Source organism: Falco biarmicus, chromosome 4 (assembly GCF_023638135.1).
Source record: "Falco biarmicus isolate bFalBia1 chromosome 4, bFalBia1.pri, whole genome shotgun sequence".
Classification (NCBI taxonomy): Eukaryota; Metazoa; Chordata; class Aves; order Falconiformes; family Falconidae; genus Falco; species Falco biarmicus.
Window position 1 is genome coordinate 56,351,700 of NC_079291.1, and position 16,875 is coordinate 56,368,574.

The 16,875-nt window shown below is 38.3% G+C and overlaps 1 protein-coding gene across 1 annotated transcript in view; it reads left to right on the forward strand.

The window, feature by feature from the left end:
- The first annotated feature begins 283 nt into the window (after nucleotides 1-283).
- The window catches only part of WDR48 (WD repeat domain 48), a 28,695-nt gene continuing 12,103 nt past the window's right edge, over nucleotides 284-16,875 (forward strand). The window contains exons 1-11 of the mRNA XM_056335400.1: nucleotides 284-373; nucleotides 8,305-8,445; nucleotides 8,774-8,852; nucleotides 9,132-9,214; nucleotides 9,330-9,459; nucleotides 12,806-12,894; nucleotides 13,776-13,877; nucleotides 14,230-14,454; nucleotides 15,863-15,937; nucleotides 16,266-16,368; nucleotides 16,690-16,787. Coding sequence (XP_056191375.1) covers nucleotides 326-373; nucleotides 8,305-8,445; nucleotides 8,774-8,852; nucleotides 9,132-9,214; nucleotides 9,330-9,459; nucleotides 12,806-12,894; nucleotides 13,776-13,877; nucleotides 14,230-14,454; nucleotides 15,863-15,937; nucleotides 16,266-16,368; nucleotides 16,690-16,787 — 1,173 coding nt within the window. The 5' untranslated portion in view covers nucleotides 284-325. The remainder of the gene's footprint in view (nucleotides 374-8,304; nucleotides 8,446-8,773; nucleotides 8,853-9,131; nucleotides 9,215-9,329; nucleotides 9,460-12,805; nucleotides 12,895-13,775; nucleotides 13,878-14,229; nucleotides 14,455-15,862; nucleotides 15,938-16,265; nucleotides 16,369-16,689; nucleotides 16,788-16,875) is intronic.

Sequence of the window (16,875 nt, forward strand, 5' to 3'; positions counted from 1 at the left end):
TCACCCCGCGGGTCTGGGGCCTCCCGCGGGACAACACAGCCCTCGAGGTACTGCAAGGACACCCGTGAGCTGTAATGCAGACAAGGAGACAGCCACAGCCCTTCAGTGGGAAGCCTACTGGCAACCCGCCCTGCCGACAACATGGCGGAGAGCAAGCACAAGGCGGAAGCGCTCGCCCCGCCCCCTCCGGCCGTTGTCCTGGCAACGCCCCGGACCGTGACGGTCCCCGCCCCGCCTCGCTGCGCGGGCTCGCAGCGGGAAGGGGGAGGGACTTCCGGGCCGGCTTGCCCTCCTCGGAAATGACATCAGAGTGTCAACATGCAAGATGGCGGCCCATCATCGGCAGAACACGGCGGGGCGGCGGAAAGTGCAGGTGAGGGCGAAATAGTGGCCCGGGGGGGGCTGCGGGGGGTGCGCGGCGGTGCTCCGGCAGGGCTGGACCGTGGCGCGGCCCGGCAGGAGGAGGACGGGTGGCGGCGGCGAGGCGGAGCGCGGCCCGGGAGAGGGGCGGTGGCGGGGGTGGGGTCAGCGGGTGGGGGTGGCGGGGTGCGGCGGGAGGGCGCCGGGCCAGGGTGGGCTCTTCTCAGGGACGCTGCCTCCCGGCTCCGGGGCGCTGTGGCAACGGCTGCTCTCGGCTGGGGTGGGGGCAGGTGTTGGGGGTTTCTATGGCAACACGGTCGCCGCCTTCCCTTTCCCAACAGCACTGAGGTGACGGGGAGACACCCCGCGCACCCCGGGTGGCGCTGCCCACCGCCGCTAACACCTGTGGCGGAGCGAGTGGCTGCCCTTGGCTCCGCCGCCCGGGGGGAAGAGGGGCTGCTCTCTGCCGAGCGGGGCCGGGCTCCCCAGACCGGAGGAGGCAGCGCTGAGCCACCCCGCCCGCCTGCCCCGTCCAGCTCCGGTCAGGGTTCCTCACGGGAAGGCCGTGGCCTGGACCGTCTGGTGGGTGTAAACCTTCGCAGCTCACCTGAGAGACCATCACGCTTCGTGGTGTGGGCTCATATGTAGCTATAAGTACGCGCTTGTGGCCTTGGCGGAGATTGGAATTATTGAAATGCATGTACGAAGTCAAGAGTCTTTACCAGTAAAAGTCATGCAGTGGTTTTATTATGGTCCTCAAATTTTTGTTCTTCTTTGTGATAGTACCAGCACATTTTTACAGGTTTCACTGTGGGAAAAGATTTAATGCTTTATCAACGTGCATGGCTTGCCTACCTCTAGTGGCAAGCGCAAGTTTTGGCTGTATCTATCCACTGTGAGCAAAAGAAATACTGATTAACCCTGTAATAGGACTAGTATCCTTCCAAACAGAGGTTGGTTCAGGTTTTGAACCTGTTTTTTGCATTTTATCACGCAGAGGAAATGTGCATTTCTTTGTAGCCTTTAGTGGGTTTCATGGTTAAGGTAAGCTCTCAAGCAGTACTGTATTAAGAATTCCTTTGCCCTACCAAAAAAAACCTCTGACACTCTTTAAAATACAAAGAATCCAAAATTTAATATCCCTTTATTGACTTCATTGCCTGTGCCATAAACAAGTTTTTGCAGGTTGCTCTCCTAAGGAGGGGGATTTTATCATAACTACATTTTTCTTTGATGTAGTCCTTTTTATTCATGAAGTATCATTTCCCTGACAGCAACATGCATCAAAGAGTACATTGTTTCCTTTTTTACTGCTACATTCCTTTTCCAAACATTACTTAGCTCAAAAGTTTGTTTTTACAGGTGGTTTTGTGCTGGTTAATGATGTTGTCTTTTCCACTTCCATTGTGTTACATGATCTTTGTTTTTGTTTTGGGTTTGTTTTTTTTTACTTCACTTACTGCTGCAATGGTCTGTGTCTCAGCCTGTACATTCTAAGTCTGTAGAGAACAGCTTTGGTTATAGTATAAGCATATCTAAACCTTGAGTAGAAGCTAGGTATTTTCTTGCACTCATACTATTTCACCTGTTTGGCTAGGGCCTGGATTTTGTTCATGTATTGGAATTCTAAATGGCTGTTTTATCTGTCAGCCGCTAATGGAAAGTTAAAACCACTAGTGATTTATTTTGCTTCCCAATGGCTGAGCATTTAGGGTGCTGCTACATGAAGCTTTTGGGGGGTTGGGGTGGATGGAGAAATTTCTCTCAAAGCTATGAGGCTAGGAGAAGAAGCTTTTTAAAAAAATACCTCTCGGGCATGGAGGACCTTGATTCCTTACATGGCAGGAGAGCTGACTGAAGTTTATGGAAAACAGAACTGTTATTGTCTTGGATGCACCTGTTTTACTGGTATGGAGAACTATCCAAAATAGTCAGGTTAAGGTGCTTCTGCATATAATTGTATGTTTGTAAGGGTTTAATCAGATAGATGGTTTAGGCCTCAAAATAAATTCCATGCATAAAAAAAGGGAAGAAGTTTAATTATTTAAATGTAAGTCAGGCATTTGAAATGTCTAGTGGCAAGCTGTTGGTGTTTCTTAAGCTTACCTATGCCCGTCTGAAGGCTGCAGTAGTGAGGTTGTCTGTTTTGGGAAGGGAATGGGGATGCAAAGGTGTGTCAGATACTGCTGTGTGGTGAGGAACATTTGGCCATATGCTGTAGCTTTCCGATATGTTACTGTGAATTAAGGTAAGATGAAGCCAATTTTCAGCAGGTGGCTTAAAGTAGCTGCTCTTGAGGGGCTGCGCTGTATCTGCTCTCCCAGACTTGCTGCCTGGCCAGAATATATTCGCCCCCTCACTCAGAACATGGGAATTTTGCCAAAAATGATTTGGATCACCATCTTTCTTACAAAATTACTGACGGATTTTAAACTTTAAGTCTTGTACAGAATAAGATCTTTTTCCACTGGCTTTGTCATGTTTGTGCACTAACACTGCATTATGACAGCAAGTTTAAAGTGGTGGAACAAAAAACCTTTACATTTAGAAAATATTTCAGCTACTGATTTTGTTAATAGTACCATTTATTAAAAGCACACTAGATTTTGTTTGCAGTCACTTACTAGATTTTTATATCTGTCTAATTTTTGTATTTTATAACAAATATCTAATTTTTGTTTATAAATTGTATATATTTCATACATAATACATAAGCAAATGAATAGCTAGTAAGTTGATTCAACTGTAAAAGGATAAAACAAACTTTTTAATGCTTTCCATTGCTTTTATTGTAGGGCCTGGAGCACCTGATAAAAAATTCAAATATCAATATGTTCTTAATTTAAACTTATTTTAGGGGATATATCTGCACTATCAAGATACTAAGGCAGAAGTTTTTTTCTTGGTGGTTGACTGCTGCTTCTCTCACTTTTTTGATGCAATTCATGTCAGATCTCATAGAATCCTTGGAGTGATTTTGAGAAGTACCATTTTTTTTAATTGCTCACAGTAGTATTTGTGTCTTTGAAATTTTACAAACAAGGAACAAGTGCTGTCAGAACTTGGCTGTTCATTGTTTCTTCCACAATGGTGGTGAGGTGGTATTTTTAAAAGCAGATTCTACCCATCTATTAAGACAACATCTGTTACAAATGTCTAGTGTACAAGGGTAACAGGATTTCACATCAGCAGATATACTTATTCATGAGGGAAATACATTTCAGCACACAAAGCCAAGTGAATTTCTTACAGCATCTACAATGTATCTGTTGACAATAGCTTTATCTCTGGGGCTCTTAGTCATTAAAATTTTTAGTCCTGGTCCACTTAGGGTACTGAATCCCATAAATTCTTTATAAGGAGTGTTCACCAACTTGTAATGTTTGTGCACTGCTGCAGTGAAAGGTTCTTATTCATTATGGGAGTTTATAAAAGCTACAGCAGTATAAATGTAAAAGGCCTTGGTCATTATTAAAATATTTAATATCCCACAAATCTTGCCCTTCCCAGACCATCATGGCAATAAAGTGACTATGATCTATATCATAGTCATTATTATCTTTGTGGTTTGCATCTGACGTTGTGAATCAACACAACCAACAAAACAGTAACATGCTCAGTCTTCCCTCTTTGAAGTGAATGCCAGTTGGTGCTTAGAGTCGTAACTTCCTTGTGACCTTCACAGTCTTTTCCAGGCAGAATACAATACCTTATCTAGAGTGATAAATACGTGTATGCTGTGGGTCAGAGTTTAATTTGATCACGGAAATTTATTCTCAGCCAAAAGCCTGTTGCTTTTGCGTTGTTTAGGTGTATGTGTGTACACACATACTTGAACATATACTTCATATTTTTATATTTGTTTGTATAGTTACTATATTTACTAATAGTTCTTACACTACTATGATCAGTGACACTCAAATGTAAAAAAAACAAGCAAACAAAAAACATTTTCTCCCCCAAAATAAGATTATAATGGAGAGCCACATGTGGATTATCAGCAATCTTCTTCTGTTCATTTTGGTGAAATACTTGGTTTAGTGAACTTGCCTGCTGTCCATCACTCGTACACAAGTGTCAGATCTTTTAAATTAAGTTGCTGTTGATTTTATTGGTCCATTTGAAGTTCCCTGTGTTGAGAGGCATTTCAATGCCCTTTCAACAGTTTTGTGGAACCCTTGATTTGTCCCTCTGTGTTAATATATAAGTAATGCATTTGAATACAAGCCTGGATGCTTCTGGTGTTATACCTCTCTAAAAGATGTGGTGTACAGCAAATGTCTTGTGAGGTTATTTTTAGTTCAGCCACATATTCTGTGTGTCTTGTTCTAGTTTTTTTAATATATATGTATTTCAGTCTGAGTGGCTGGTTTGCAAGAGTGGACCACTTAAAGTGTTTTTTGTTTGGGTGAGAAAATAAATGTATTAAATATATACAATGTAAGAAACTGACAGTTACTGGAATGTCATTAGGCCTCCAATAAGAGTTGGAGAGTCTGTTTTTGTGCCATAGTCGTCTTTTTCAGTTCATATTCTCTTCATGAAAAGTGGTTTGTCTTTTACTTACCTAGCTGCTTAAATAGCAGTATTCATTTGAAATGTTGGTGTGGTATCCAGTAAACTTGCTAATCACAAAGTAATTTTCTTTCATCTTAATTTTCTCCACTTGTGGTTTTAGTATTGGAAATAAAATAATAATAATAAAAAAAAGGATTATGGAGCACATGGTTAATTGATGTTTAATTGGATTAGAATCACCTTTGTTGTTGAAAAATGGCTGTCACAGTTTCTTCCCATGATGTGCAGAAAATTATCATTACCAATTCGTTATACAGTAGAGATTTCTTTTCTTCTTACTCTTGTATCTTAAATGTTAAGGCATTTTATCAGGAAAGGCATACTATTCCTTCTGTGGATGAAAAATAAAACTTTGTAGAATTATAAGTCTGAGGAAAGACAAAAGTAACTGGTTGAATTCTATGAACAGTAGCATTCACTGCTAGATAATTTTGTAAGTGTCAAGCTTTGTTGTTTTGTCATCTTTTTTTCCATCAAAGCAGTCATGTATTTACATGCACAAGAAAATGGAATAGTAAGAACGCTCTTAGATCTACCAGAGACTCATTAACCCTGAAACAATATAATTCCTCTCTTTTTCTCAGTTCTCTTAAAATGTAAACAGTACTTGCCAAGAGATGTTTGACTAAATTCATGTATGGAAGTTATTAAAAGGAATAAAGGGCAAATTAAATTTGGCCTTCATTTGAATATTTCATTACTGGTGGTAGTGGGAAAATGTTGTCAGTTTTTCCCCAGTCATGTCTTTGAATGATGGAGGAACAGCGCCCAGTTGAGCCGAAAGCCACAGTTTCAAGGTCTTCTAGATGGAAATGTAAGTTATGCAAATTCCATTCTAGAAAGAAGTGAAAATTAATTTACTACATATAATCTCTGTGAGCTTTTTTTGCTGCTAGTTTCTGTTGAAGAACAATATTTAGCAAGAAAATATTTTATCCATTACATTTTAAGATATTATGAAGCGACTAATTCTGTGAGGATTAGAGTAGAAATATGATGCTGATTCTGTAGTCCTATGAAAATATAAATCATACGTGAAAAGTACCTTATTTACTAGAGTAAGACAGCATTTGCTTTTTTGCATTTTTAAAATTATTATTTATGGCTCTTCATTTGAACTCCTCTAAATTAAAAAAGTAACATGATTATGAGCAAAAGCTCCTTAAAATGCTCTGGTGACTAATATAGCTTGACAGTCTTATTTATGAGTGGAGTAAAAAGCTCTATATTATATATAATATAATATATGGGAAATATAATAAATATGGGAGGTGACTGACAGAAGAAGAACAAACCCCAAAATTGAAGATTTCTTTAAAAATATCCTGCAGTTTGGAGAAGCAAGAGCTGAAGGGCCTCTGCTGACCTTGTCTGACACTATTTCAGGAAGAGATTGTTCTCCCTAGTAACTAAAATCAAATTTCATCCACTGACCTATAGATTTAGAATTCCTTTTTGTCTTACCTGCTCACATTTAGTATTTTCACCTGAGTATTTTCATTGGTTCTATTCAAGGAGTTTGAAAGCAGTGTGACTTTGATGGCCATCCCTTTACCTTGTGTTTTGTATCACACTGAACCTTGACTTTGTAACATTCCTTTACTCAAGTAGTGTGTGCGGGTCTTCTAGCAATGTAGACATGATATGATCAAGCCAAGGTGAGGAGCTGCACATACATCTTGCTCTCTGCACCACAAAAAAAATCCCACCCAACCCAAAACCTCAGGTATTGGAAGTGTTTTAACATAACAGTTATGTGTGTTTGATGGTGTCTTCTCTCAGTAACATCTTTGAAGCTGTGTGTAGGTGGAGACTTGAGCATGGATAGCAAGAATATTATGGATGAGTTTGGAATGGGTGAGAGAAGCCAAGAGTGCTGGAAAGTAAGACACAATCTGAAACTGGGAGGAAGAACTGCAAGGACTGTGAGTGGCTAACAAAGATAATGAGCAAGAAGTGCTTTAAGAGCATTGGGGCATAACATAATAAACGTAGTAAAGAACTTGTGGATTGGTAATGGAGAGTATTAAGCAGAAGGCTCTTATTTTATTAGGAGGGTTTTAATTTTGATCCTCCAGTGTTGGTCTGTAGAGCTGTGGCAGCTGTTTCTAAAACAGAAAACAGGACTGGATGTGTGCTTTCTAGAAGCATCAGTTCTCTTACTGTGCTCCACTAGGACGGCATAATTCAGTTGAAGTGTTGCTCACATTCACCAAATGGACCTGTCGGTTCTTGTGATATAGAATCTGAGATGCTGTAAAATGTTTCTTCAACGATAAGGACTGCTAAACATTTTGTTTAATTTGTTGTTTTTATTTTGTGTAACTGAGATCTGATCTGGAAAACATTTTCTTTATACTGCTATAATGTAGTTATTGGAGTGAAAAATTGCTTTCAGATCTCTAGCCCAAGACTACTCCTTGAAAGCATTTTCAAAACACTGGTACTTACGTATCCAAGCGATTCGTGCTGTGGGCAGATTGGATTATACCAAGCCTAAAATTTTACCTTGTTCTTATCATGTTTTACAGAATCTGGGAAGAGGCATAGCTGGCAGCTTCCTTTGCTCTTCTCTGTGTGGGCTTTCCTCATACTAATGCAAAAACCCTGTGTAAACCCTGTGATCAGGAGAGATGCAGCACAGTGTAACTGTGTTTACTGAACAGTAATAATGGAGAGTGCTGCAGCCTTTGCAGTATGTCTCCTTAAATCTCCATTTAGTGTTTCTGAACAAAAGAATGAAATAATCTGTACGTGCAGTACTGTCAAACATAGAAGGAAAAGAAACTAAAGGAATAATTTTTCTGAAAAAGCAGTAAATATTTTTGCTTCTTATTGTATTAGAAAGTAGGTAGTTCTTAAAAAATTGGTCTCAAAATAATAGTGACATCTGAAATAGCTGGAATTTCTATTTGCAGTCTTTCAATGCTTTGTAGTCCTCAGTCACCATATCCTCTCCCTTGTGAGTCTGGGAAGTACTGTCATCCCAGCTATAGAAACTACGAAACCTACTTAGGAAGTGAGACTCAAACTCGGTGTGTTTGAGATCACCCAGAGTATCTGTGCAGAGCCGGGAACTGAACTAAGGACACCCTGGGTCGAAGCTGGAGTTGTAGTGATTAAATTATTTTTGGGCTCCAGTTCTAGCACTGCTGATACCTTCTCTATGATTCTTCCCCATTTTCATGGGGGAGGAGTAATTGAGGTGGTACAGGTAACTCTCAAACTGACAGACTTCTTTAATGCTTATAAAGCTCTTAATATTTTCTACCTTTTCTACCTTACAGAGATGACATTAGTTGTTAGGATTTTATGGCCAAGTCAATATCTTCATACCATAATTGGATTTGTGTAAATGTATTTTAGGTTTCTTATGTGATTAGAGATGAAGTGGAGAAGTATAACCGAAATGGGGTAAATGCACTTCAGCTGGATCCAGCATTAAATAGACTCTTCACAGCAGGTCGAGACTCTATTATAAGGATATGGAGTGTCAATCAGCACAAGGTAGGTAATGAGAGGATTCCTATGTCTAAACCTACTTTTTTCCAAGTTACCATGCTAGTAAGCTGCCTACGGGTGGGCATCTAATACTGTTTTTTAACAGCTGCCAATTATTACGATAAGATCATTTTGATATTGCTCATACTGTGATATCTTGCATAGCTATAGAGTTCTTTCACAAAAAGATTCTGGGATAGTGACTTCAAGCAACTCTGCTTTAGGCAATTTGTGATCCATTTGAAGGTTAAAGAAAATACCACAACAGGATCTGATAGTCACAATCTTTTCTATTTGTGATGAGATCTTACAAACTTTTTTTTTTAATTTGCAGCAAGACCCTTATATAGCATCTATGGAACATCACACAGATTGGGTAAATGATATTGTGCTCTGCTGCAATGGGAAAACGTGTAAGTACTTAAATGTTTGAAAACTACAGTATTCAGAAATTGGGTATAAAAGTATATTGTCCGCTGCTTTAATTATTTACATCTTTTCTTAGCATGTAAAATTAATTTGTGATGTGTATTGTAAATTTGATGAATAGTGTGAGCAGATATTTTAATGAAAATTTAAATGTGTATATAAAGGATTCCTTTAATCTTTTGAAAAGCAAATTAGAGTAGTACCAATATGCTCTAAAGTAATATACAAGCCATTAATGTTTACTCTTTATTTTTCCAATTTAGTGATATCTGCTTCTTCGGATACTACTGTTAAAGTGTGGAATGCACATAAGGGATTTTGCATGTCAACACTAAGGACGCATAAGGTGAAAAACATTATCTATAAATACTGTGTGTTATCACTGACAGTCTTTTAAATATTAAGAACTAGACTTCAAATAGATAATACTGTTGATTAGTGTTATATTTACTTTATTGTAGGATTATGTGAAAGCCTTAGCATATGCAAAAGATAAAGAGCTGGTAGCATCTGCCGGGCTGGACAGACAGATATTCCTCTGGGATGTAAATACTCTAACAGCACTGACTGCCTCAAACAACACCGTAACAAGTAGGTACCAAGGGAGAGGAGGCAAATTCAATGCATTTTATTGAGTAGCATAATCTGTGAAATCAATTTAAAACTATAGGTACAGTTTCTGAATGTACATAAAAAATGTGCAAGTTTTTAAGGTGGTATTAGTGTGTAATCAGTCCATTTGTTGCATTATATAATAGCTGAAAATCTAGAGCAGCCAACAGTCATGGCATTTAGAATAAAGGACAGGTCTCTTTGAACATTTTCTCCTGAAATATAGTGTGCAGGTATTCTCTGAAACTTGACAGAGCTTTAGCTCAAGGAGCTTTTTGCTCCTCAACTTACCTGTTACAGAAATTTTTCCTTAGGTTAGTTGTCAGTGCAGTTTCTGTGTATTATAATTGGGCTTCTTTTTTTGTCTATACAGATGCTGAAAAAAAAAATGCAGTGTGACTCCTAAAGCAGGTCTTCGTACACTTATCAAATCTATCTGTCAGAAGAATAAAGTTACTAGATATATTAGATTAAAAACCATGCAAAATAATACTAAGCACTAATTTACATGTAAGGGTAGCATACTAGTGGGATCTAACTCACTCAATATTAGAAGGCAAGTGGAAACTACTTATCAGGGTTAATCCTTAATGTTATCATCTTTTAGGAAGTCATCTGTCGTGCTTCTCTGTCCCAGTAAAGGCATTATGGTATATTATGAGTTCTTTTCCCATAGAGCAATTCCAACACTGCTTTCTTAGAACAGACAGGATAGAGCTGGTTAAGTTTCTCTTCTGGAAAGCATGACACCAATCTTCAGTTAGATTTGATTGCTCAAGTGAATAATATAAATCTGGGTCATCAGCATCCTGGTTTGTATTGGCTATTTTACAGTATATTTTTTCAAAAAGAGGTCTAGTTTGACCACAGTGTGTGTTGCTGATTGTAGGTAGGTTGCAAAAACAGTGTTCAAAGTGACTGATCTTTTTTGGTTTATATTAGTGTTTGATATATGTTTAAACAGTAGCAGAGTCTCAGGTGTACGCATTGGGAAAGAACATACTGTCTTGCTACACGGCCATACTTGAATTTTCTAAATAAGACTATGTGCTTCCTCATTCATAGGTTAGGAGTGACTCAAGAAAAATCTGCAAGACTGAAATTTGGAGCTGGCATGACATACTTTTAAGAAATTTCAGGAACATGTGATTCTGTAAATAAGAGGCAGGCATGTAGTTGTTTTGGTGTGGCTTTCTGTTTTGGCTAATTCTGAAGGGGGTGTTAATTTTATGGATTTGGTATCTTCTAGAACCAAGGATGCATCTGGTGGGCAGAACTGTCAGTTTTGTATTTGTTCTGTCTACTGGACTTTTTAATTCAAGTATGGCCTTATCTCTGTAGCCTTCAGAACAGAGATGGCTTCCAGTGAGCTGTGTTGCACTGTTGTGTCCCTGCCCACAGCAGGGTGTTAGGAATTAGATGATTTTTCGAGTTCCCTTCTGACCCAAACCATTCTGTGATTCTATGATAATAGTATTGAGATGGCACATGGCTGCATATAGCTAGATTTACCTTATATTTCCCAGAAGTTTTCTTTCACTGAAAGTAGAATTATTTCATCACCAAACTTTGCTGATAACTCTAAATTACGCTGTCTGGTTGAACAGGGATTGTTTTTTAAGGAAGAATTTATTTGCTGGCTTGAAGGAAGACTCTGTTGTGGGGGAAAATTTTTTTTTAATACCACAATAGTGATACAGAACCTAAATGATTCAAGTGAATCATAAAAGGGAGACGGGGACTACTGAGGAGCTGATGCTTGTTTTGAGCCCCATATCAAATGGAAGTGGAGACATTACCTCTGAGATGACAGAAATAAGTTTGCATTTCTAGAGTTAGAACAGTAATGCTTCATAAGAGGGAGGAAGGGGAAGTTTTCCTTTCTGGTGCTCCCAACTAATAATATTTCTATTGGGAAGAACACAGTATGTGTCCTTAAAGCTGCTTTTCCTCAGTCCTTTCAAACAATATTGATTTTTTCAGAGTGCAAATGAAGATTGTTCTTGTACAATAGTTTCCTGTCCGATTACATGGAAGCGACGTACACAAGCCAGCAGTAAAAGGAAGCCTATTTTTAGAGTCTTTCAGTCAGCATAGACATAAATTTAAATTAAGTGGAGAGATTTTGCTTTTGAGAGGTAGCCCCTTCCAGAAGAGGGTGGAGTTAAGCTTTGCTTTTGTTCTGGCATAAATTTTGCCTCTGTACACTGAAGGCTCTCTCTTCCATTCCTGATCTCCAGCTTGTGATAACTGCAAATTATCCCTTCATAGATTATGGTTGTTGAACAGTGTGCTAACCTTCAAGACTTTCAGTTCTGCTTTTTGCCTTCAACTATCCTCTGAAGACAGTGGAAGACTGTCCCTTTATTTTGGCTATAAATAATAGATTTCATTTGAAAGTTTACATTTGGATAGCAATAGCTAGTGGTTAAGAGGACTCTGAAGTAAAGCTGCATAATTCTTCCACTGTGACAAAATGTTTGTGTGTTAGAAACTTATTTCCATAATATACATAAATCGTTATATAAAGTTTCACATTTTTGCTAGCGGTACAGCTTGTTGCTCTCCTCAGTCTTCTTGGCATGCTGATTGTATGGTTTGGGGGCTTGACGAAATGCCTAATGGTGCTCTCTAAATAGATGATTTTCATTTGCTGTGTCTGTTTCATTTGCTTTTCCTTGTTGAGGGATTGGTACTTTAATCTCTCCAAAAGTAGATTAGGCTAGAAGGCACAGAATTCCTCAACTCTGATGGTAGTTGTGATGCTAAGGAATTGCCATATGGTTTTCACAAACTCAGAGGTAGCATCCGTGCCCAAGTAACACATTTCAGCACTGCAGTGTAACTTCAGTGATGCATCTCTGCTGAACTAAGAGAAGAGCCTTTAATATATAACATAGAATTTTACTGCTACTTGTCTTGAAAAAAAAATCTCTGCACTTAAATCCAAATGCTCTGTGTTATAAGATATAGAATTGTTTAGGTTGGATCATTCTCTAATAGAATAGTTGAGAAGAGCAAGAGTACCTTGATGGTCCTGGCAATGAATGCCTAAAGGTCACTGAGATTGAAATGACCCGAAGTCTGAGGGGTTACTTTGTTTTTATGCAGCGGTAGGTTAACAACTGGGATGGGTTTTTTCTACCAGTATGCTGTCTATAGTCTTTCTTTTTTTTTTAAAGCAACTCTATATATGGGGTAGAGTGGCACTATTTTCATGGGTCAAAGGGTATTAAAATACCCTAAAATACAGGTTTTGAGTGAATATAGGTGTTTTTCAAATGACAGCATTAAAATTGAAAATGAAAATTTTATTTTGCAATAGCTTCTTCCCTGAGTGGGAACAAAGACTCTATCTACAGCCTTGCAATGAATCAAATGGGAACAGTTATTGTATCAGGGTCCACTGAAAAGGTAAGTAAAAGTCTGGTAAGGCTCGTTCCACTTCAGTTTAAGGATTCATATGAAGAGACTGTTTTATTCATGTTCAGTGTTGTGGGTTTTGTGTTTTTAATAGTGAGGGTAGACAATTTTAAGTGGGAGTGTAAGTGTAGGATACAAATACCTACCTCAGTCTGAAGATGTGTATATATCCGTATAGCTTTAATACACAGAAGACACAATTGGAACATCTTGTGTAACCCTCTCTCTATCAGACATCATTACGTTTCACCACAAGAGCTCTGACTTTGAGGGTGTGTTACTCGGATGATTATAAAAACTGAAGCAGTTGCCACAGGTAAGAAAGAAGTGGTGCCAGCGATTTGTAAGTCCCCTACAGGAGGTGGGAAATGAACTCATGAAGTTCAAGTGTTACCAAGAGATAGCCCATGCTGTTTGTTGTAAAGGAAGATGAAACACCCTAAAGTCCCCTGCAAGTTGGGGTATTTTTACCTAATCTTACCTTGAGAGAATTTTATTTTCAAGTCAATATAAAAATGAAAATAGGATACATGAGCAAAATGCCTGAGAAGAGTCTCAGAATCATTTTTTTTTTTTTACCCACATCACACTATCCTGTTCCCAGTCACTTCCATTCCTTGATTTCTTAAGAAGACAGAAAAAGTCAGAACAAATGACATTAAAACCAAGCAAAGAAAATCATATCTGATTACTAGAGCTGCATAAGACGTAGTTCTGTCTGTCTTGTTCTGATGAGGTATGTTTTTGGTGGTGGATGTCTGTGTGCTTGGAATAAGGGTCAGTTTATTCAGAAAGGCTTAATTTTCTGTAAAGAAAATGCATTCTTGGGAAGAACAATGTTAATGCCAGTTATCCAATGTCTATTTATGTAGGTTCTAAGGGTGTGGGATCCGCGAACTTGTGCAAAATTAATGAAACTCAAAGGGCACACGGACAATGTAAAAGCTTTGTTGTTGAACAGAGATGGCACCCAGGTATGTGCTTTAACTCGAGACTAAGACATTTTACAGAATGCAGAAATGTCCTTAGTCTTTTTCAATATATTTCTTTTATACATAGATTACCGAGGGTAGCTTAACAAGTATTTTACAGGTATTTAGTGATTAAAAGAGGGAGGCTGGTGTGTGAAAGCTCTATGTTATTACAGGTCCATCTAGGTATGGAGGGGATGGTTTACATAAAATGTCTGGAAATTGTGGCTAGAGTTGTTAACTGATAGTCTTCATTTAGCACTGTCGTATTGGAATTGTGAAAGTTCTCTATGGAAAAAAATATTTTTAAAGACTTAAATCAAGCGGGTATTTAATTATGATGGTTGTTGCTCAGTGTCTTTCAGGCAGCTCTGATGGAACTATCCGCCTGTGGTCCCTTGGGCAGCAGAGATGTATAGCCACATATCGAGTCCATGATGAAGGGGTTTGGGCTCTGCAGGTCAATGAAGCCTTCACTCATGTTTATTCAGGAGGAAGAGACAGGAAGATTTATTGTACAGATTTACGAAATCCTGACATCCGTGTGCTTATCTGTGAAGAAAAGGCACCAGTGCTTAAGGTAATTGAGTTTAATTCAAAGAATCACAGAATGGTTGAGGTTGGAAGTGACCTCTGGAGGTCATCTGGCCCACCCACTCCCCGCTCAAGCAGGGCTACCTAGAGCCGATTGTCCAGGACCTGGTCCAGGTGGCTTTTGAATATCTCCAAGAACAGAGACTTTGCCACTTTTCTGGGCAACCTGTTCCAGTTCTCAGTCACCCTCGCAGTATAAAAGTGTAATTGTATTGCATGTTGTCTGATGAAATAGTGGCTTGAGGTATAAGTTGATAGAAGAACGTGTCTTGGGTAACAAGTGTTTATTACACCACATCTTCAGTATATTGGCTTTGTCTCCTAAATTATGTCTGAAACTTTATTGTCTGAAGAAGATAAATTCCTGGCAGCTACTTAAATATGCAAATTCAAATATTACTGAAATTGAATATGCTTCAGACATGAAAAGTTGTTTTTACCAGTCTCTAGTACAGTTTTAAGAAACTAAGCTGGCATTGTCAAGACAAAAGGACAAAAAAATGGATGTTTCTTAGCAGCAATAGATACACAGAGGGTTATCTTAGAATATGTTGCATACTCACAGGAACCAGGAGTGAAATTTGTGGGGTTTTTGAACACCTAAGCATGATGTTTTCTTAATGGGAGAAAATTGCGTGCACATGTCTGAGTCTTTTGAAGAACTGCTTTTTTGATAATTTTTTTTTTTACTGTCCAACTGTAGATGATGTGACCTAGAAACACGTAGGTGTAAAGGCAGTGAGCAATTGAAACAGATACCAGTATCTAAGCAATCTGGCTTTCCTTGTGAGTGAACTTTGGTTTAGTGTGTTCAGATAAAATCCTGGATATATTAACTGTATTTTTGAGAAAGTCAGAATCAGACTTTTCAGTTCAAAATGGAAAATGACAGCTATGATCAGCTGTACAAAGATCAGAAGGGGTCTCTAAGATCTTTGCTACAGTGATTCGTTATTGTCCAAGAAATGTAACAGCAAAGCCAAATGCATAACAGTCTGCTTTTTCATTAGTACAGAACTTTTTACGTTCTCTTTGTAATGATGTGAAGTATCTGAATACAGGGTAATTCAGAAAATACTGTATTTATCAAACTGTCGGACAAGATTGTGTCATGCTAGAAGCAACCTTATATACTGCTTGTTTAGATACGTTGCATCTACTGTTGCCCATGTCCAGAATCTATTTGTTGAATATTTGAAATAATTTCTCTGGAGTTTCAAAAATCACAGCTTAGTTAGTTTTCATTTAAACTTCCTATTCTTTAGTAAACTGAAAGTAGTGCTGTTTCTGAGATACATTCAAGTATGGGAGCAGGTCTACACAAGCAAATATTAATTGAATAAAGGAAAATTAAGTTAAACATGCCTGAAAGTATTTGTGGTTTCTTTGTTTAGATGGAACTTGACAGATCAGCTGATCCTCCTCCAGCACTTTGGGTTGCAACAACTAAATCCTCTGTGAATAAATGGGTAAGTGATGTATTTTACACTCTGTGAATTCAATTAAGCAGTCGTGGTGTTTGCACTCTTGGTTTGGGAGCTGTTGGACTGTTGTTTGCAACTTGACTGTGACTTGCTATGATCTATAAGCTTTCTTTAAAAAAATAATATGCTAATATTGAAACTGATCAAAAGACATTAAGCTTTGAATTGCTGTCTATTTATGCTGCTTTTAGAAATAAATTATCTTCCTCTGAACTGGACGGTTAACAAATAGCAGCATGAACTAAGCGTTGTTACAGATAGAAGCAGTTTATAGATTATTATGAATGTGTCATTATTTTATTTCTTTCTTTAGACTTTGAAGGGAATTCATAATTTTAGAGCATCTGGAGATTATGATAATGATTGTAGCAACCCTATACCACCCCTGTGTACACAGCCTGACCAAGTTATAAAAGGTAAACAGCTGTTTTTCAGACTGCCTTATAAAATCTGTTATCATTACCAGAAATGGTAGATGTTTACAACTAGCTCAAGTTTTTGGGTGCCTGATACTATGATTTCAACCAAACCAAAACAAAGACAATGTGGTTATCACCTATCTAGTGTTAGCTACATTTAAAATATTGTTCAAACCTTGGTGATATCCAAGTCTTATATAAAATAGTGAAACCAAAGAACAATCACATGTGTCATGTTATACAGTTTAATTTAATGTAATATTAGGAAAAAAACCAACAACCAACACTGTAGTGACCTTAACTCTTTTTGTTTGCTAGGCGGTGCTAGTATTATTCAGTGCCACATTCTTAACGACAAGAGACACATATTAACCAAAGACACAAATAATAATGTGGCATACTGGGATGTCTTGAAGGTAAGTATATAATTTTGGATTAAGCGTCTGCTGTTGGATGTGTAATTATTTTGTACCTTTTTTATATAATATTTTTAGTGTGTAAGAG